General features: G+C 36.9%; 1 protein-coding gene across 6 annotated transcripts in view; it reads left to right on the top strand.

The window, feature by feature from the left end:
- The first annotated feature begins 417 nt into the window (after window positions 1–417).
- Window positions 418–17,500, top strand: part of LOC148011564 (sugar carrier protein C-like) — a 24,329-nt gene continuing 7,246 nt past the window's right edge. For 3 of the 6 annotated variants that reach the window (XR_015689375.1, XR_015689376.1, XR_015689374.1), the window contains exons 1-3: window positions 418–825; window positions 9,806–10,125; window positions 11,172–11,603. Coding sequence is in view for 1 of the 6 variants with exons in the window: in XM_087670761.1 (XP_087526887.1) it covers window positions 687–825; window positions 9,806–10,125; window positions 11,172–11,603 (891 nt within the window). In the remaining 5 variants the exon portion in view is untranslated. The remainder of the gene's footprint in view (window positions 826–9,805; window positions 10,126–11,171; window positions 11,604–17,500) is intronic. The other 3 variants (XR_015689378.1, XR_015689377.1, XM_087670761.1) reach the window with 2 other exon arrangements.

The following is a 17,500-nucleotide window of genomic DNA, read 5'->3' as shown; positions in this document are numbered from 1 at the left end:
TAATTGGTCTCATTAGTGGTTCAAGCTACACCTTCAAAGGGAGAGCTCATTCCAAGTAATAGGAATGTATCAGATAGGACCACATCTTCATTTATGGCCCCCTTTATCCTTAATCACACTAATCCCTTATGTTTATTCATATGAAAAGTGGGGATTCTCTTCAATACATGATTTCCATGTTCCTACACACTCGTGGAAAACTAAAGTAGAAGGGATCTTGAGAGAGAGCCAAGGGTACTGCCTCTCATGTTTAGTAAGAGTCTAGGTCTTTTATGAGTTCCACATTTTGGTATTCAGCTATCTATTTCAATGCCTATGTGCTTTCATTATTCTTATTAGTTTTTAGTTGGATTTTTGGATGAGCTACTGACAATGTTTTTCGTGTTATTGTCATTCGAACACTCGATTACACGACTCGAAAAAGGTCGCCATAAACACTCTCGAGACCCACGAGATCCGTCTCTCTCTCTCTCTCTCTCTCTCTCTCTCTCTCAACAAAGTCGTGTCTTCATCTGCTACCGACCATCATCGGACTGTATGACTGGTTCCAATTCTGCTTATCATGAGACTCGTGCTTTCTTGGAGAGGAATGCATGTGGATGAGCAGACACTGAGTAATCGATACATGATGATGCAGCTGCTCTAGCTGTATAAACTTCTCTCGCAGAGAGAGAGAGAGTATCATCATGCCTGGAGGAGGGAGCTTCCATGTGTCTGGCAAAGGCGACTATGGCTACGCCAGAAGCGTCACCCCTTACGTCGTCCTGGCCTGCATCACAGCCTCCTGTGGAGGCCTCTTATTCGGCTACGACCTTGGCATCTCGGGTACTCTCTCTCTCTCTCTCTCTCTCTCTCTCTCTCTCTCTCAAAAACAGATCAAACCTTCGCCTCAAGAATGTTTAAGGGATTTTTCAATCAAATTACATGTATTTGCCACCTTCATAACTAAAAGTTTTGATCAGTTCAAGGTTTCGAACCTTCCTCTTTGAATTTTGAAGGTATCTTTGGAAATTTTCCCATTCATTTTACCTCAAACTTCGGTTCTTCATCAACATCTCCTAGTCTAGCTAACAAAAGCCACAAACTTCCATGTCTTACAATAGTATCATGCAAAGCCAAAGCCTTCTTATATCGGTCCTTCATTGAATAGCGAACTTCCGTCCCTACATTAGTAAAACATGACTCAAGTTGGATTTGTTGGGCCTAATCAAGACTTCAATCGTTCATTGTATTAAGAAGTGGAATTCTTGATGCGTGCTTCTCTTATAGTAGTTATACAACAGAACTTGAATTAAGAAGCAGAAATTTTGATGCTTGCATGTTTCATAAATAGCTATACAATAACCAATGTCTAATTTGATATGCCTATTTAGGACTTTAAGTGTCTACCTTGCAGTCCTTAGCTAAAGCCAGACTTGTTAAGCATAATTGGCAAAAGTATGTTGTTCCTTTTGTTAATATGTTGAAAGCATAATATATTTAATCCAAAAGTAACTTAATAAGGTTCATTATGACTTCTATTTATTAAGATGTCACTCTTTTCCTTGATTTTATTGAGTATGAAGACCCCTACTTTAGTCATACACCTCTCAAAAGTATGAAGACTCTAATTAAGTCTTTTTCCCTACATAATGAATATCCAAGCCCTTATTTGAGTATGCAATGCTCCAAACAATGACCTTACATCAAATCATACTCCAATCCAATTTGAGGTTGAAACCTCTTTCACATGAAGTCTAATTGCATTTTACTAAGAGCAATTCAATTGCACAAAATGTTGTATGTACGCTTGAAAGGCTTCGAACATATCTACACCATGTTGTAAGCATCAGAAACTTTCATCAATATGTGCACCTACTACTGATTTATTCATAATATTTTGATTTTGAGACATTGTACATTAGATGCACCTTTTCCAACATAATTTATTAGTGTCACAAGGTTGAATCCGACCATCTTCAATATTTTTTTCACATGTATCTTTTTCAACATAGTTTATTAGTCTCACAAGGTTGAATCAAACCATCTTCAATCTTTTCATCCCATTACGTGATCATTCCTTTAAAATAAAGATACACAATCCTCACCCATTTGAGGATCAACAACTACTTTTTAACCTTAATAGCATAGATGGAAACAACCAATTAGTTTCATTTATTCAAACCACTTAAATTGAATTAATTAAATCTACTAGAGCATCTCAGTTCTTAACCTATAGCCTCTAAAAGACCAATTAATTTCTCAATCGCATTATTTTATCAACTATCAAGATGGACTTCTACTTTGGTTGCTATTGTTGCCTTGGTAGTGATGCTTCATATTTGGCTAAGTCTTTTGTGTGATTTGAGAAGGTGTGATATTGCATCCATATAGATTTCTACCGATATACTTGGAAACCTAGATGGCACTAGAGTGCATATGAACTCTAGCAAAAAAATGTTAGGCTAGTTTGCAAATTATGCCAATCCCTCTTTCCCTATCCAAAACAAAAAATAGATAGAAGAAAGCAAGACTAGAGAAAGAGATAAGGTTGGTTACATTCTATCCCCAAGCATAAGTGGCACAAGCTCCCTCACATGTATACTTATGTATTGTTGGATCTTGAATTAGATGGGAGTTTGATATTCCTAGTTTGATCCATTACTTCAAACTTAACAAAGTATTAACTATAGTGTAGAGCTCAAATCTAATGCATAGCCTAGCATAGAAGGTGTGATGATGATGATGATATTTTTTTAAAACAAACTATTGACAAATCAATAATGGATAATCTTTGCCAAACACATCTACTCCAATAATCATCCATGGAAAGAATAATGCTCCGATCTTGGTCCATTTTCTTATCAATAATTAATATATGCACTCAAACAACTACAATATAAGATTTATTTGGCAAATAAATGTATCAATTAGGATACTCAATGAAATGATTTGAAGAAAAGATAACACTAATCATTATTACCCTTTTATGCTATGGTGATGCTAACATTGTTACCTAGGGCAATGCTTCTCAATATTATCCTTCATCAAAATTAGTAACACTAGATCATATTTACTCTAATCACTATTATTCAAGTGAGTCAACTAAGCAATCAATTTTTCAATGAGGATTCAAAAGTATAGAGTCCTTCCTAACAAATTAATCATCCATAATAAATTTTCAAATTGTTGTTGCTCTTGGGATATAGACGGGGATATAGACCAAGTGATCATAGCTTCAATGAAAGGCCTAAGATATAAATTCCTCCTCAATGAAATAGCCACCTAATTATTTACTGATGTTTTTAGATAAATTGATGGGCCACTAAAATCATGTTTTACAAAAAATTGTACGTGCCTTATGTCAAAAATCACTTCTTAACTGCACTAATATTTTCCCAAGTAGAAACTTCTTTAGGCCTATTCTTCCACTTGACCAAAAGTTGGTTTTAATGGCATGATGATGTGCATAGTGCTCATAGAAATCCAAGATCTATTCTAGTTTATGAGGTTGAGCTAGTGGTTCAATAATATCTACTAACACTATTGAGTCCACTAGACTATTGTCATTAAGAAGTCACTTTTGCAAGTGACTAACATGCAAGATTGGATGGACTCTACTTGAGGATGGTAGAGCGAGGTTGTAGGCAACTATTCCAACACATTTAAATAATATTGTAAACGGGCCACATTACCTCAGAGACAACTTAGAAACTAGTCCAACCTTCAAATCTTTTGAATATTCTAAAACCCCATAAATAGACATTGTCACTCTCTTCAATAGTGACTAGGCATCCATGTTTATCCATATACTTCTCATAGTGGTATTGAGATTGCATAACATGAAAGCATGCTACTTTTAATATACAATAATAATCTTTGAGAAATTCATTTTCATGTTGGATTTTTTATTTGGCCAATCCCACCATGGCTAGTATCAAAGTTGGAAAAACCATGTGTAAGCACAAATAGACGAAACCATATAACCACACACTTAACTATGTTGTAAGGGAACTTGAATATGGATAGATAATCTTCTCAAATAGATTGTCTTTTGTTTACATATGCTCATAGTATATCTCTTGCAACTTGGTTTACCTACTTAATTTGTCCATATATTTGAGGGTGGTCTATGGTACTTAAATGGAGCATTATATCTAATCTATTGAATAAATGTCTCCAAAAATAGCTAGCAAACTTTGGATCATGATTCCTTATGATATTGGCTAGCAACCATATAGCTTATGATTGTTCTCCATGAATAGCCATGTAATTCAAGAGTTTGAACTATTATCTTTGTTGAAATAAATCTATACATCTTAGTGAGTCAATCCACTACTATCATCTTGGCACATAAAGATCATGATTGGTATTAGGAAGTCCAAGAACAAAATCCAAAGAGATACTTTCCACTTGATCTTAGGAAGGCATACAAAATCCTACCTACCCTTGGTGCTCAACTTTGTTCACTTGACACTTTTTGGCATTGTGTAGCGTATTGTTCTATATCCTTCTACATTCTAGACCAATAAAGGTGTTGAAACTTGACATACATGTGCATATGTCTTTCTAGTATCCTTGGATAACCTACACTAGGACTATCATGACCCTCATAAAGATTTTAATGATGTGTGTCAAAGTCCTAGGATACATATATTTGACCCTTTCTAATTTTTAAGTTAGTACACATCATCAATGGTAAAATTTTTCCCTCGATTGAGCTCATGACTTACTAGAGGATCTATGTGTGGAATTCACATCTTGTGCATGAATTGGGGATGGATCCCTTGTTTTAACCACATTCTATTAGTCATGCTCACATTTGCCTCATAGAGATTCTAATAGATCACTCTTCAACAATGCAAATGAGAGAGATGCAACATAGAGAATGAGCTACAATATTTTATCAACCCTTGCGATAGTAGAGCATGCAAACCAAATCTTGAAGAATTATAGCCCACCTATCTTTTCATCATTGTTGCTAGCCATGATCATTGGTTGCACTTGATCCAAAAGTTGCATGTATATAGGAAAATATGCATAAACAAAATCGTGCTATATAGCACATCATAAAGTGGACTGTAAAATGTCTGACCCATAAAAGTAACTACTATCAATTTTCTACATAAAAGAAATGTCCAAAAGGAAAAAATACTATGTACATGACTAGACAATAGCCCAAACAAAGCCGAAAAGGAGTCAAAATGAAAAATCTAGTGACATCAACCCAAGGGTCATGCCCATAGTATTGGCGGACCTATGAATTCTCATCAAATTTCATCCCAAGTTGAGGAGATCAAGTGAAGTACTAGCAATAGCCCAAACAAAGCCCAAAAGGAGTCAAAATAAAAAATCTTGTGACACCAATCCCAATGGTATTGTCTATAGTATTGGTGGACTTATGAATTCTCATTCAATCTCAGCCCAAGTGGAGGAGATGAAGCAAAGGGCATTGACAACTTTTCTGAAGAGGTTGAAGCTTACTCTAATACTAAATTTTGGATCCTGGGGTTACATGAATGCACACACATGGCTTAGAGAAAAAGAGCATGCTTAAAAGCACACAAAAAAAGTGTATTCAGAGGTATCAATGTAGAAGATTTACTAGGCTAAGTTTTCCTTGGAGTGAATGTAAATTTTTACAAGGGTGAGGCAAAAAACCTCCAAGCAAGGGAAAAAGTGTCCAACACTCCTAATTATGCTCACAAACATCACTACCAAAATAAGATAATGCACACCAATAAACTTAAGATAAGTTATTATTACTATATTGATCATATCCATACAAAGGTTTTGAATCTTAGCCACAAGTGGCCATCATCTAATAACCATAGTCGTGACACAAGCTCCAAAATAGTACTTCCGTTATCAAAGTAGCCTTTAACACTAAGCTATCCAATCTAAGGATTCTAAAGAATCTTAAATAATAAACCTCTTAAGGCTAAGATATTACAACTCAACACAATGCTATAACAATATCTCTCACCTAATTGCATGATCCTCTCCACTCGTGATCAACAATCCCTTCTTATATATTACAATGGCTATGAATTCACTCCATCTTTTCCACATTGCAATAATGATCTCAGATATTGATAGTTCTCAAAATGCAAACCCAAAAGTAACAACCAACCACCTTGTCATGATGCACAAAAATTCTATTTGAGAATTAAGTGTACTTATGCTACCATACATCAAAAACTATCCCTCTAGCACAAGAAAGTAGCTGTTCTAATGAAAACTCTTAAAGGAAACAAGACCAACCACAAAGGCCAATCTCCTCTATAAAGTCTATCACAACCCCTACATGAAAGAAGGTAGAAATGTGGATGGACACTTCATATAACTAAACTTTCTTCTAAATGCCAAGTTCTTTCTAATCTAAGTTTTATGTACCTTTCTAAATATTCTCACTCACACTAAGGGTAATAAATAGATATGAGCTTTAGTTAAAAGAAAGAAAAGCCTAGTTGAAGACAAGGAACACAATAACTAGAGAGAGAATAGAAGAGAATGGTTATTTTTGTTGTACCAAATTGAGGGCACTACTAATAGAGATTATGAATTGATCCATACACGCATACTTGCAAGCTTTGATTATGATATTGTGCTATCTTTTATTAATTGTTTCCATGTTGACCCAATGATCAAGCAAAGGCAATCTTCTAACAATATGTTGGTCTTAGCTACACTATTTCAAAATCTAAAATGAGAACTATAAAAGTTCTTGGTGACATCATGACATGATACTATAGCACAAATCATACTACTACTAACAACTCCATGTAGCTTTTAGAGTTCATCATCGCAACCATTAAGATTAAATAGTTGATTTCCATTCGAGAGCAAATAGTTTAGTTGAACTAGATGATTTCTCATAGGAATGGTCTAACACTGACTATTCTAGCTTAGGTCTAGTTTAAGCCTACAACATCGTGTTGCAATTAGTAGCATCAAGCATTGATAATTTCCATATAAAGCTAATACCAATATATCCTCTAAACAATAACAACATTTACCATAGAAATCTTAACCCTATGGTTGGCCATCAATAGTCACTGGCCCCAACCATTGAGATATAATCTTGGGCAACCTTAGTTTTTGTATGACGAAATGTAAGAGAGAGGTGTTTTTGAAAGAGGAACATAAGGATGCTAAGGGTACCACCTTAGAGGTTTTTTTTGAAAGAGGGACATAAGCATGCTAGGGGTACCACCTTATAAATTGTATGACCTGATTTCTTGGTTACTAGACGAGGGGTAAGGAGAGAGATAATATCAAGGTAACAAATTTTTTCTTATGATGTGATAGACTCTACCTTGAGCTCAAAGTATGCCAAAGTTTTACATTTTAAGGTTTGATTGAATGAGGTAATTAGCATGGCACTCATCTAATAGCAAGTTAAGTTTTATTAGAGCTTCCTACAAGCATCAATGTCTGAGAATACCATACTTTTCAAAAACACAATTATACATAGGGAAAATGAAGAACCACATGATTTCTCTCCTATACCGTTAAGATTTAGGTAAGGGTGTGTCATTAATCCCATAAGATCTATATATATATAGGCATACATATTAGCACAAAAGGTCTATAGATAGGGGATCACATTCATTTAGAAAATGTCATCCTTGTGGGGTTTCTAAGATGTTTTTGAACACCATGAATCCCCTCAAAGGAAAATTACATGGCCAATGGAGCACAATAGTTGCATTAAATATTTAAATGGACTTATGCTCACAAAGAACTATCACTTATGTGATAAAAAGTAATAGTTTAGGGATCAATTTAGACTAATTGCATAAGCATGTGGTATAGCCATGCTAAACAATAAAGAAAGACTATAGGGTAGCCCCATCTCACATACATAGGTACCAACACATGATCTCAAAAAGTTAGGATGTCTATATCTAGTCCAAATTGATTAGTGATCCATATAGTGGGTGGGTTGCTCATACCTAAGACAAAACTCCAATAATTTCCTATTGTGGAAGATGAAGACATTTTACTTAGAGATAGTTTCTCATACTAAGGTTTTTTCAATGGATGCTCCAATAAGATTTAGGGTCAATCCCACAAATTTGAAAGTTTTGAACCACTTGTATGTTTCTCAATCAATTTCAAATGTAACTTATTTCAAATGTATCCATATTTTACCCAAAAGGCAAAGTATTATACTAGTCCTTACATCTGCCCTGGTCAAATCACTCTGCTTCAAAAAGCATCCTCTCACAATTGCAATATAATTGTAGCTCTCTCAAATTCTAATGTGAACAAAATCCTGCTAGTTCCACATATTTGATATTGTTCTCCCCAAAAATCTACCAAATCCATCTAAGGACTACAAAGGTACTGGAGTCATTCTAGGAATAGGGCAAGGCTAAGTGATTCAAAAGGATATTTACCAATGGATCAACTCTCTTTAAATTCTAGAAAGTAATAAGATATCATGTAAATTTTAACCTATTGAATTTTTTTTTAAAGTTTACATTTATCTAAAAGTTTTATTTCACACCCCCCCCCCCCCCCTTCACCCTTAAACTCATCTCTCAAATTAGGAGATGGCTAGATAAGGTATTGTAAGAAACAACTAGAAAATCTATGTTGATTTTGAATCGTGTGTATTGCAAAGACTAAATGCTCTTAATGACTGGATATCATGTGACCCTTTGGACATCATGTTGGACTTTTAGTGTGTTAAACAGTTAGAACTCTCAATGGCATTACAATAGTGGAAAGTTCATGTTTTATACTCATGGTTGTTAGTATTAAGTCTCAAATCATGACCCACCACACTCTCTTAAGGGGTATATGTATACCCTTACTATTAAGTCTCAAACCATCAACTACCACACTCTCTTAGGGGCTTTATTATATGTATACACTTCCTATCATGTGCATTCAAGGCCTTAAAAACCTGTTATCTATGAATTTATCATGAATAAAAGATACATTTTTCAATTCAACCTATGAATGCCCCTGTTAAGTGATACACTATGGTGTGAATATTTTTTTAAAAACTTTTGTTGAAACCACTTGATACATTTACATATTTGTGATCCCTAAATGATATTTCCTTAAGGGAGATCTCCTTGGGTAAAGCATCATTCATTGCACCTTAGTAATTAAATTGCCCCTTGTCAAGTCATATGTAAAGTAGAGCTTCTTTAGTCCCATCTCAAACCTCTTTTTTAACTTCTCTCTTTCCCAAGGTTGCTTCTATGAAAATGGATTCTTGCAAAACAAAAGGTTATTCAAATGCTTCATGACCATGTTGGTCTACACAGTAAGCATAGAAGAGTGTCTCATGTTTTGTATATTTTTAGCATCATGAATCCTCTTTCTCTAATGTCATCAAGAACATGAAATTTTTAAAGTATAAACCAATTTCTTTGTCTTTTTAATCAAATCATTCCACACAATTTCTGTTTTTTAGTAATCCCAGTTTGATAATGTACTACTGATTGAAGTATCATTGCATGGTGATATTTTTATATCTTGGAGAGGCATTATGTATTTTAGCAACATTATCCAAAAAGTTTTTTTACCAAGTCAAGCACCAAGTATTTTAACATTTTCAAGCATGGTGGCATAAACACAAGTAGAAGGATTATTGATTTCATATTTGTAAGTGACTAATTTACATATGTCACTATTCTTATCAAGTAGGGTGGTTGCCACAAGTGAAATGGTGATTGACTTAATGCTACTTAAGTGACACAATGCATTCACTAACTTGTGTATATGTTGATTCTTTTCTCACAATAAGTGGTGCCTTTTTCACTAAACCTAAAATTAGCTCATATGTCTTTAATGCTTGTCACAGGTGGTGTTACTTCTATGGACTCCTTTTTGAAGAAGTTTTTCCCTAAGGTGTACCGAAAGAGACAATTGGCTAGTACTGACAATTATTGTAGGTTCGATAGCCAATTACTCACTCTCTTCACATCTTCTTTATATTTGGCGGGCTTCTTCGCATCTATCGTGGCCTCCTCTATGACAAGAAAATATGGTCGACGTATGTCCATCCTTATTGGAGGATTTAGCTTTATGTTGGGATCTATTCTCAATGGTGCTGCCATAAACTTGATGATGCTCATTCTTGGACGCGTCATCCTTGGCATTGGCCTCGGCTTCACAAATCAAGTGCATCTCCCCCTTGGTCATGAAATTGGTTCAATTTTAGCTCCTTGTTTGAATGATTTGCATATACTAATTGTAAGAAAATGATTAAGATGGTCACATACATGTTTCTAATGCTAATTTGGATTAGGCTTGGTCACTTTGTCTCCTACAGAGTGAAGAAACTACCATTGTATGGTAAAGGTGCAAGAAATTGGTACATAACAAGTGAAAGTGGATAATATGCAGTTCTGTAGAGGTCCCACATAATAGTGAAGTAACTTGAATAGGTATGTAGTGCATGACATGCCGAAACTACTACAAGAATAGGATACTAGGTCAAACATTTCACATGTTATGTTTTAACGCTAAATCATTTATACATTACATCCCCTATCATTTAGTCATAGAAAAACACATAACTTAAATGATGTTATCTCAACATGAAAAGCTGGACCACTATCTTTCCTTCAAGAAAGAATACCATAAAGCAAGTAGTGTAGGATAGGCTAAAGTAGTAAACTATAAGGGAAAGTAAGATGCGAGGCTTATGGATATAAACATTTGAAGTTAGCTTATACCTATATAATGTGTGGTGTATCATTCGAACTAAAATTGCCAAACTAAACATGGTCCTCTATTGTTGCTTGAACCTGCTCCCTAAGGTAATGTGGGGGTGGTTTAGGGGGTGGCGGGGTACAAAGGGATCCTTATAGCTAGCATTCATGAAAGCTGAGGCTTAATGTAAAATGGGTCGTGACAATTTCAAAAACCCTTTAAATTCTAAAGAAGAATTAGGTTTAGAACCTCGAACTTTATGAAGTTTTTAGTTAGATGTAAAAAGAACAAATGTGAGTGATTCGAGCTAAAAATCCCTCTAAAACATTGAGCTAAAGTTTTTGGTATTGGCTACCCAAAAAATTTTCCATGAACGGTGCATGAAGAAGCTATTGAACCCTTACATTGTGGTAAATTGCACCTAGCAAGCTGTAGAGGTGCCTCTCCTCCCAACCATATTCAATGGAGGTCATGAATATGGTTGGGTTTTAATGGTGTATGTTGTGGTGCAGGCTGTGCCAATGTATTTGTCAGAGATGGCGCCACCGAGGCTGAGGGGGAGGCTAGCGATATTGTTCCAGATAGAGATAGCGGTGGGGGCGACGGTGGCGTTTGTGGTGAACTACGTGGTGGGGAACACGGTGCCGGAGTGGGGGTGGCGACTGTCGTTGGGGCTGGCACTGGGGCCGGGGACCGTGATAACGGTGGGGTCCCTCTTCCTGCCGGACACGCCCAGCAGCCTCATCGAGCGGGGGCGCCTGGACGCGGGCCTGGCCATCCTGAAGAGGATGCGGGGCTGTGAGGACGTCCAGCAGGAGTTCCAGGACCTCCTGCAGGCAGCCCGCCTCTGCAAGGAGCTCCAGTCCCGCCAGTGGCGTTGCATGCTCTCCCGACCCTATCGCCCTCAGCTCGTCATGGCCTTCGCCATCCCCTTCTTCCAGCAGGTATGAACCATCTCTCTCTCTCTCTCTCTCTCTCTCTCTCTCTCTCTCTCTCTCTCCTCTCCCGTATATATATATATATGGAAGAGGTTGAAACATAACGTGATTTTGAGAAATACTACTAATGTGAACTTTCTAATTTGAGAAGAGAATATAGCATTAGTCAACTTTACTTACAAAATGTCCAATACATAGCCGATTATCATCAAAACAAAAACCTACTTTTTTATCAAACAATGTTGTTTGTGTCTATGTTGTTGTGTGTGTGCCCTCATGCATGCGCCTATGCGTTAACATACAAGTAACTTTCTTTTCTTCTTCTCCTCCTCCTTTCACATCAATGTTGGCATGTGTATAGCCACAAGGAAGGACATATGATGCTTGACAAGTAGATTTTATCAAGATAATCACCTCCTTGCAATGTGTGATTTGTTGTGAATCTTCTTAATGGAAAGCATCTTTCTGTTGATGTAGAGACCTTGTTATTGATTGATAGAAAATCCTTCTTGAAGTTCTTTAAATAGAACTTTTGTGATGAAGAAAATCTCCCGTTAGTATGATGCAAATTCGATGAGGGAAACATAATCTAATGTAGGTTTACTACTTCTTCAATGAGAAGCCTATCAATAGTGCACTAAATTAGGGAATGTAAAAACTAGCTAAGATGAGCCCAAGATGCATACAAGAACCTATCAACCTAGGATTGGCTCTAAGATTGTGAAGGATGGACAATGCTGGGCCATCAGGAGCTTGGTGAGCTCTGATACCATGTTGGAAAATGAAGTTATAATACAATGTTGGAGAATAGAATGCAAGAAAACAATGCACGCAAGAACGGTATTGCTCTACTCTTCTTCTACACTACTACTCTGCTACTATGAGAACTACTACTTGAGTAGCTACCATCAAGTGATTTATATGCAAGTGCGAGAGAGTGCTAGGTGAGATGCACAATTAGTGGGTGGTAGGTGAGAGCTATTACATGTGGTAGGTGACCACCTTATCCTTTAGTCAAGGAAAATGTTGAGCTTATCTTTATGGTAGGTGAACTACCATCCAGCACCTTTTCACTCTTCTCTTTGATGGTAGCATTCAATAACATACTAAGGACTTTTTGATAGATAATATTATTCATATATCCAACAACAATGTTTTAATTAGAAGGGATTATTGACTCCCTTTTGACGCTATGCTTATCATAAAAGTCATTAAATGCATGCAATATATACTCACCAACATTTTCTATACATAAACACTTGAGCTTGTTATTGGAGTAATTTTGAGTTCTAGCAAACATCTAGTACATCACTTTTTTTTCATACAAGATAGACCCAAACTTTGCATATTTCTTCACCAATGAACATAACAAAGTGTGATGCTTCATGCAGCAACAATGTAGGCATTGGTCCACAAAATGATATCACTAATGAACCAACTCTAATGGTTGCTTATTCTAATCAACACATTATTTATGAGAGATTTTAATGGTCACAAGTAGAAAACTTTGAAAATTTTGAAGGCAATAAGATATTGCAAACTAGTAAGAACTTCCATTCGTTTTTTACTTATGTGCCCCAACTTGTAATACCATAAAGAAATTGATGAGTACTTGGTAATTGCGACAATATGGTGGATTACACCCAAAACGTATAAGGAGTAAAGAGTCCCACACATGGAACCTTTAGCCATTTCAAATCTTTACACATGGTATGGTAACCACAATCATTGAGATGTCATCTAGAACTCAAGCTCTTATGAGATCTAGCACACATACACATTCTACAAAAGGAAGGTAAAGCCATTTGAAAAAGTGAACTTAATTTTTCCATAGTTGTGGCAATTTGATATGCGTGATCATTGCTAAGATGAATTGACCCTCTCCATTTAGCATCATATGACACAAACCACTCACTTTGAGGAGTCACATGAACATGTGAATCAATACCCATTCTTGAGCGATCGACTAACCAACATCAATAAGAAAGTCATACAAGAATATAGATATATAGAGAATGTCTCCATCACTTTGCATGAGTGGTCCCCTATATTCACTTTCTCAATCTTTGCTTTTCCTTTGTCTTCTTTCTTACCATTTTTCTTCTCATTGATTTTTACCTTCTTGCATGAGTGTCTCCATCATCACTTGCATGAGTGGTCCACTATATTCACTTTCTCAATCTTTGCTTTTCCTTTGTCTTCTTTCTTACCATTTTTCTTCTCATTGATTTTTACCTTCTTGTCTTCTTCCACTTGTAGCAATCCTTATTTATAGGGCCTTGCTTTCCACAATGATAGCATTCGATGTTCTTGCAAGATTGTAACCTCCTATAAGACTTGCCTCTGTCATGGGATTTTTCTCTAGCATCAAAACTCCCCTTGTACTAAGGTCTTTCTCTCACTGACAAGGCATTAGAACTCTTGCTAGAATCAACATTGTTGTGGTTGATTTTTTCCATAAGCATGCCACTCTCAACATTCGCAATTGACAATCTATCTAGTAGTACTTAGTTGCTTAGTTACTTACGGCAATACGATGTGTATCCCAACTCTTAGGCAATGTAACAAACAAGAACATAGCTTTTAATGAATCCAAGAACTTGATCCTTGAGTTATCAAAACTGAGTAAGAAAAGTGTTAAAATCATTGAGATGAGTAGACATAGGAATGCCTCCTTTCATTCTCAAATCAATGAGCTTCTTGAGCCAACATAATTGACCTTTAAGACTCTTATTCTGAAAGAGATCGCATAGTTTCTTCCATAGATCATAGGCACCACATTCCATAACTTTGACATCGAAATATATATTTATGGGTAAGGTAAACGCTTAGCAAACGGGCTTGATTGACTTCTTTTCCATCAATATATTGTAAATCTTCTCTTCCCAAATCCACAACAATACGTTGTAAATTTGCTCTTTCCAGTAGGGAAAATGAGTTGCATGAAGATTCTCAATGTTGAGGAGTACATTCTCTAACAATAAAGAAAAAATCTTGCTTCAAATAAAGCATTGACTAAAATCTGGCATTAACTTATAATCCCTGTGCAGAAAATGGCTAGATAACCAAGCAAAATCCCAATAGACTTTTGGCAGACATAATCAAGCATCCATATTTAATGGAGCCAATGATGCTCACAAGAAATATCACTACTAGTGTCTAACCATTGTCACTGAATCAGAGAATCATTGTCCAATGCATAGAGGGGAGAAGAACCCATAGTTCAATACATTGATTTTCTCCACACAAAACAAAATAGACAGATTTTGCCCTCAGCTTAATGCATCAATTGTCTGCAAGCAATACAATATAGACAAACTCTGGCCTCTATAATCCGTGAGCAGTATGGGATCCAAAAGGCTACAAGTGAGTAAAATTGCGCTGCTCACAGTTGTCAAATGACTAGCTCCCTGTGCAGACCAATATGTTTCTTCTCCTTGACAACGTGCTCACTCCAAATGCATAACTCCTAGAAATCACCGTCCTACTGAGCCAAGCCCTGATATGGCACAACAGCCTGTAGAGATCAAATCCATCATCCCGCTGGCATGCGATTTCAGCTGAGTACTGGGAGCAACCCCAAAGTATAGAGCACAGAAAAACAACCCGCTGCACTCAACTACGATTGTCTAAGGATGGTGCCGCGCATGGCTCTCAACGTTTGCTTCTTCAAGCATGTGTAGCTCGAGATGCCTCATACAGTCAGCTGCTCAGTACACATGGCTTGTCGTCCGCCCTATTCCCTACAAAACATTGTGGGCTTCACGTAGATGATGGCATTGATGGTCTCCCTCCATCCTCTCGATGATGGTAGCAACTATGGCTGCATCCTCGACCTAATCTTACTGGCGGACCACCAACTTCTGTAAACGTCCGCCCACTGAGGCTCTCTGACTCCTAACGAATGTCCACCACAGAGCCACCCACTATGAGCACTAAATCCGGCCTTCTTTATGACTGCTCCCTTCTATCTGCTGTCACAAACATAGACAAATCCATTTGTCCTCTAAGACTTGGGCGCTCATCACAACCACTCGTATGTTGTGACCTCCTAGTGTAGTTACACCCCCCCCCCCCCCCCCAACCCATGGCTTTCATACCAATTGAAAAAAGAGAATAAGAAGAGCATGCAATCACATAGCTAGTGTAGATATGATGCACCTCTCAATCTCATTCCCCATTATCTATATCTACAAAAATGATAAATTTGAATGTCTGTAGGTTAAGGAGTTAGATGGGTGGTGGTTAATTTCGGCACAAGTAAGAACACTGGCCTCTAACCCCAACACTACCTCTCTTACAATGTTGACCTTCGGCCATTCGAAGCATTATATTGGATCACTTCCACCCTAAGGGGACACCCTAGGTCTAGAACAATTCCATGAGAGATTAGGTTGGAACCTATCTCAAGGATCCTATCATGAGGCTCTCCCCATCCAAAAGAACCACTTTAATTTTGCTTTGGCTAATGATTGAGTTAGATAGAGGATCGAATTCATTTTAGGTCTCCAACGATGTCAAGATAGACTGTTTGTCTCAGTTTTCTTGTAGCCATGAGACTATATAAAGGCATCAAGCTTATCGTACCATTCTAATGGGTCTTGCTTCAAGCCATAAAGACTCTTCTTTAGCTTGTAGCAATTTTCTTTGCCATTTTCCACATAGCCCTCTAGCTTTTGCATGTAGATCTCATCATGAAAGTCACCATGCAAAAATGCCATATTGACATCCACTTGCACAAGATCCTTTAGTCAATAAGGCAAGCATAGTGTGAAGAGTAGTCATTTTTACCATGAGTGAAAAGATCTCATCAAAGTCCACATATTTCTCTTGCTTGAAGCCTTTGGCTACCAAATGTGCCTTATTGGTTTTGAATCATTAGTTGTAATCTTCAATTTGTAAACCCACTTAAATGCAAGGCATTCTTGCCTTTTGGCAATGAAGTCCCAAGTTTGATTCTTCATGAGAAAATCCATTTCTAACTACAAAGCTAGCTCCCACTTAAGCTTCTCATTCATGAATCATGGTTCTTTATAGCAAGATGAAGCCTCACAATATATTAGCATCACATAGTCAACCCCAAGTTGAAATCTCTCAAGGAGATGAGAGACATGAGCCGATCTCTATAACGCAATGGACTAACTTTGAGTGGAAATTTCATCCTCCATTCTTTCCTCATCATGAGACACCATAGGGCTCTCAACCTACTACTCAACAAATCTACCTACTTCTTGCTCACTGATAGAAGCACCACTTGAGTGCTCTCTCCACTATCATGTCATTACACATTCAGTGAAGGAAAAGCAAGGGAAAGACATCTATACAAGTAATTTCAGATATATAATTATAAGATACTTACTCATGATATGCAACCGAAACAATGACAGTGCATGTCGGTGATGCTTTGACTATGAGTGCAAATGATATCTTAACAAAGAAGGCAAATGATACTTTGATTGAAGATGCAGCTATGAAGGATGCAAAGGTTATTCAATCTATGCAAGCTAAAGAAAATGCTTTTCAAGGTATTTCCCTAGCACAAAATAGAGAGATATCTATCATGCAATTTGCTTCTTTATGGATGCTTGATATTGGGATCGTATGCTTTTATATGCATGATGTGACAAAGTAAATGTGGATGTATCCTTTTCTATGCATGATGTTCTCACTTCCTCTATCCCGAGACTTATTACTTACAAGACAACTATTTCTTGCTGCATTTTTTAATCTATCTAAAGCACATCTCCTTCCTTTTCTCGGACATTCCAAGAAATTATTGTGATATTTGTGGATGTTTCTTTTGCACATAGGTGGTGAGGTCCAGAAACTTCTTTTCATCACCCTCACACACACAGGGAGAGTTTGCAAACATTACAACTTGTTGTAAAGTATCTAAAAGAGAC

This window comes from Lygodium microphyllum, chromosome 28 (assembly GCF_053477565.2).
Source record: "Lygodium microphyllum isolate KBCC chromosome 28, Lygodium_microphyllum_v1.1.10, whole genome shotgun sequence".
Lineage (NCBI taxonomy): Eukaryota > Viridiplantae > Streptophyta > Polypodiopsida > Schizaeales > Lygodiaceae > Lygodium > Lygodium microphyllum.
This window is presented reverse-complemented; position numbering and strand designations above follow the sequence as displayed.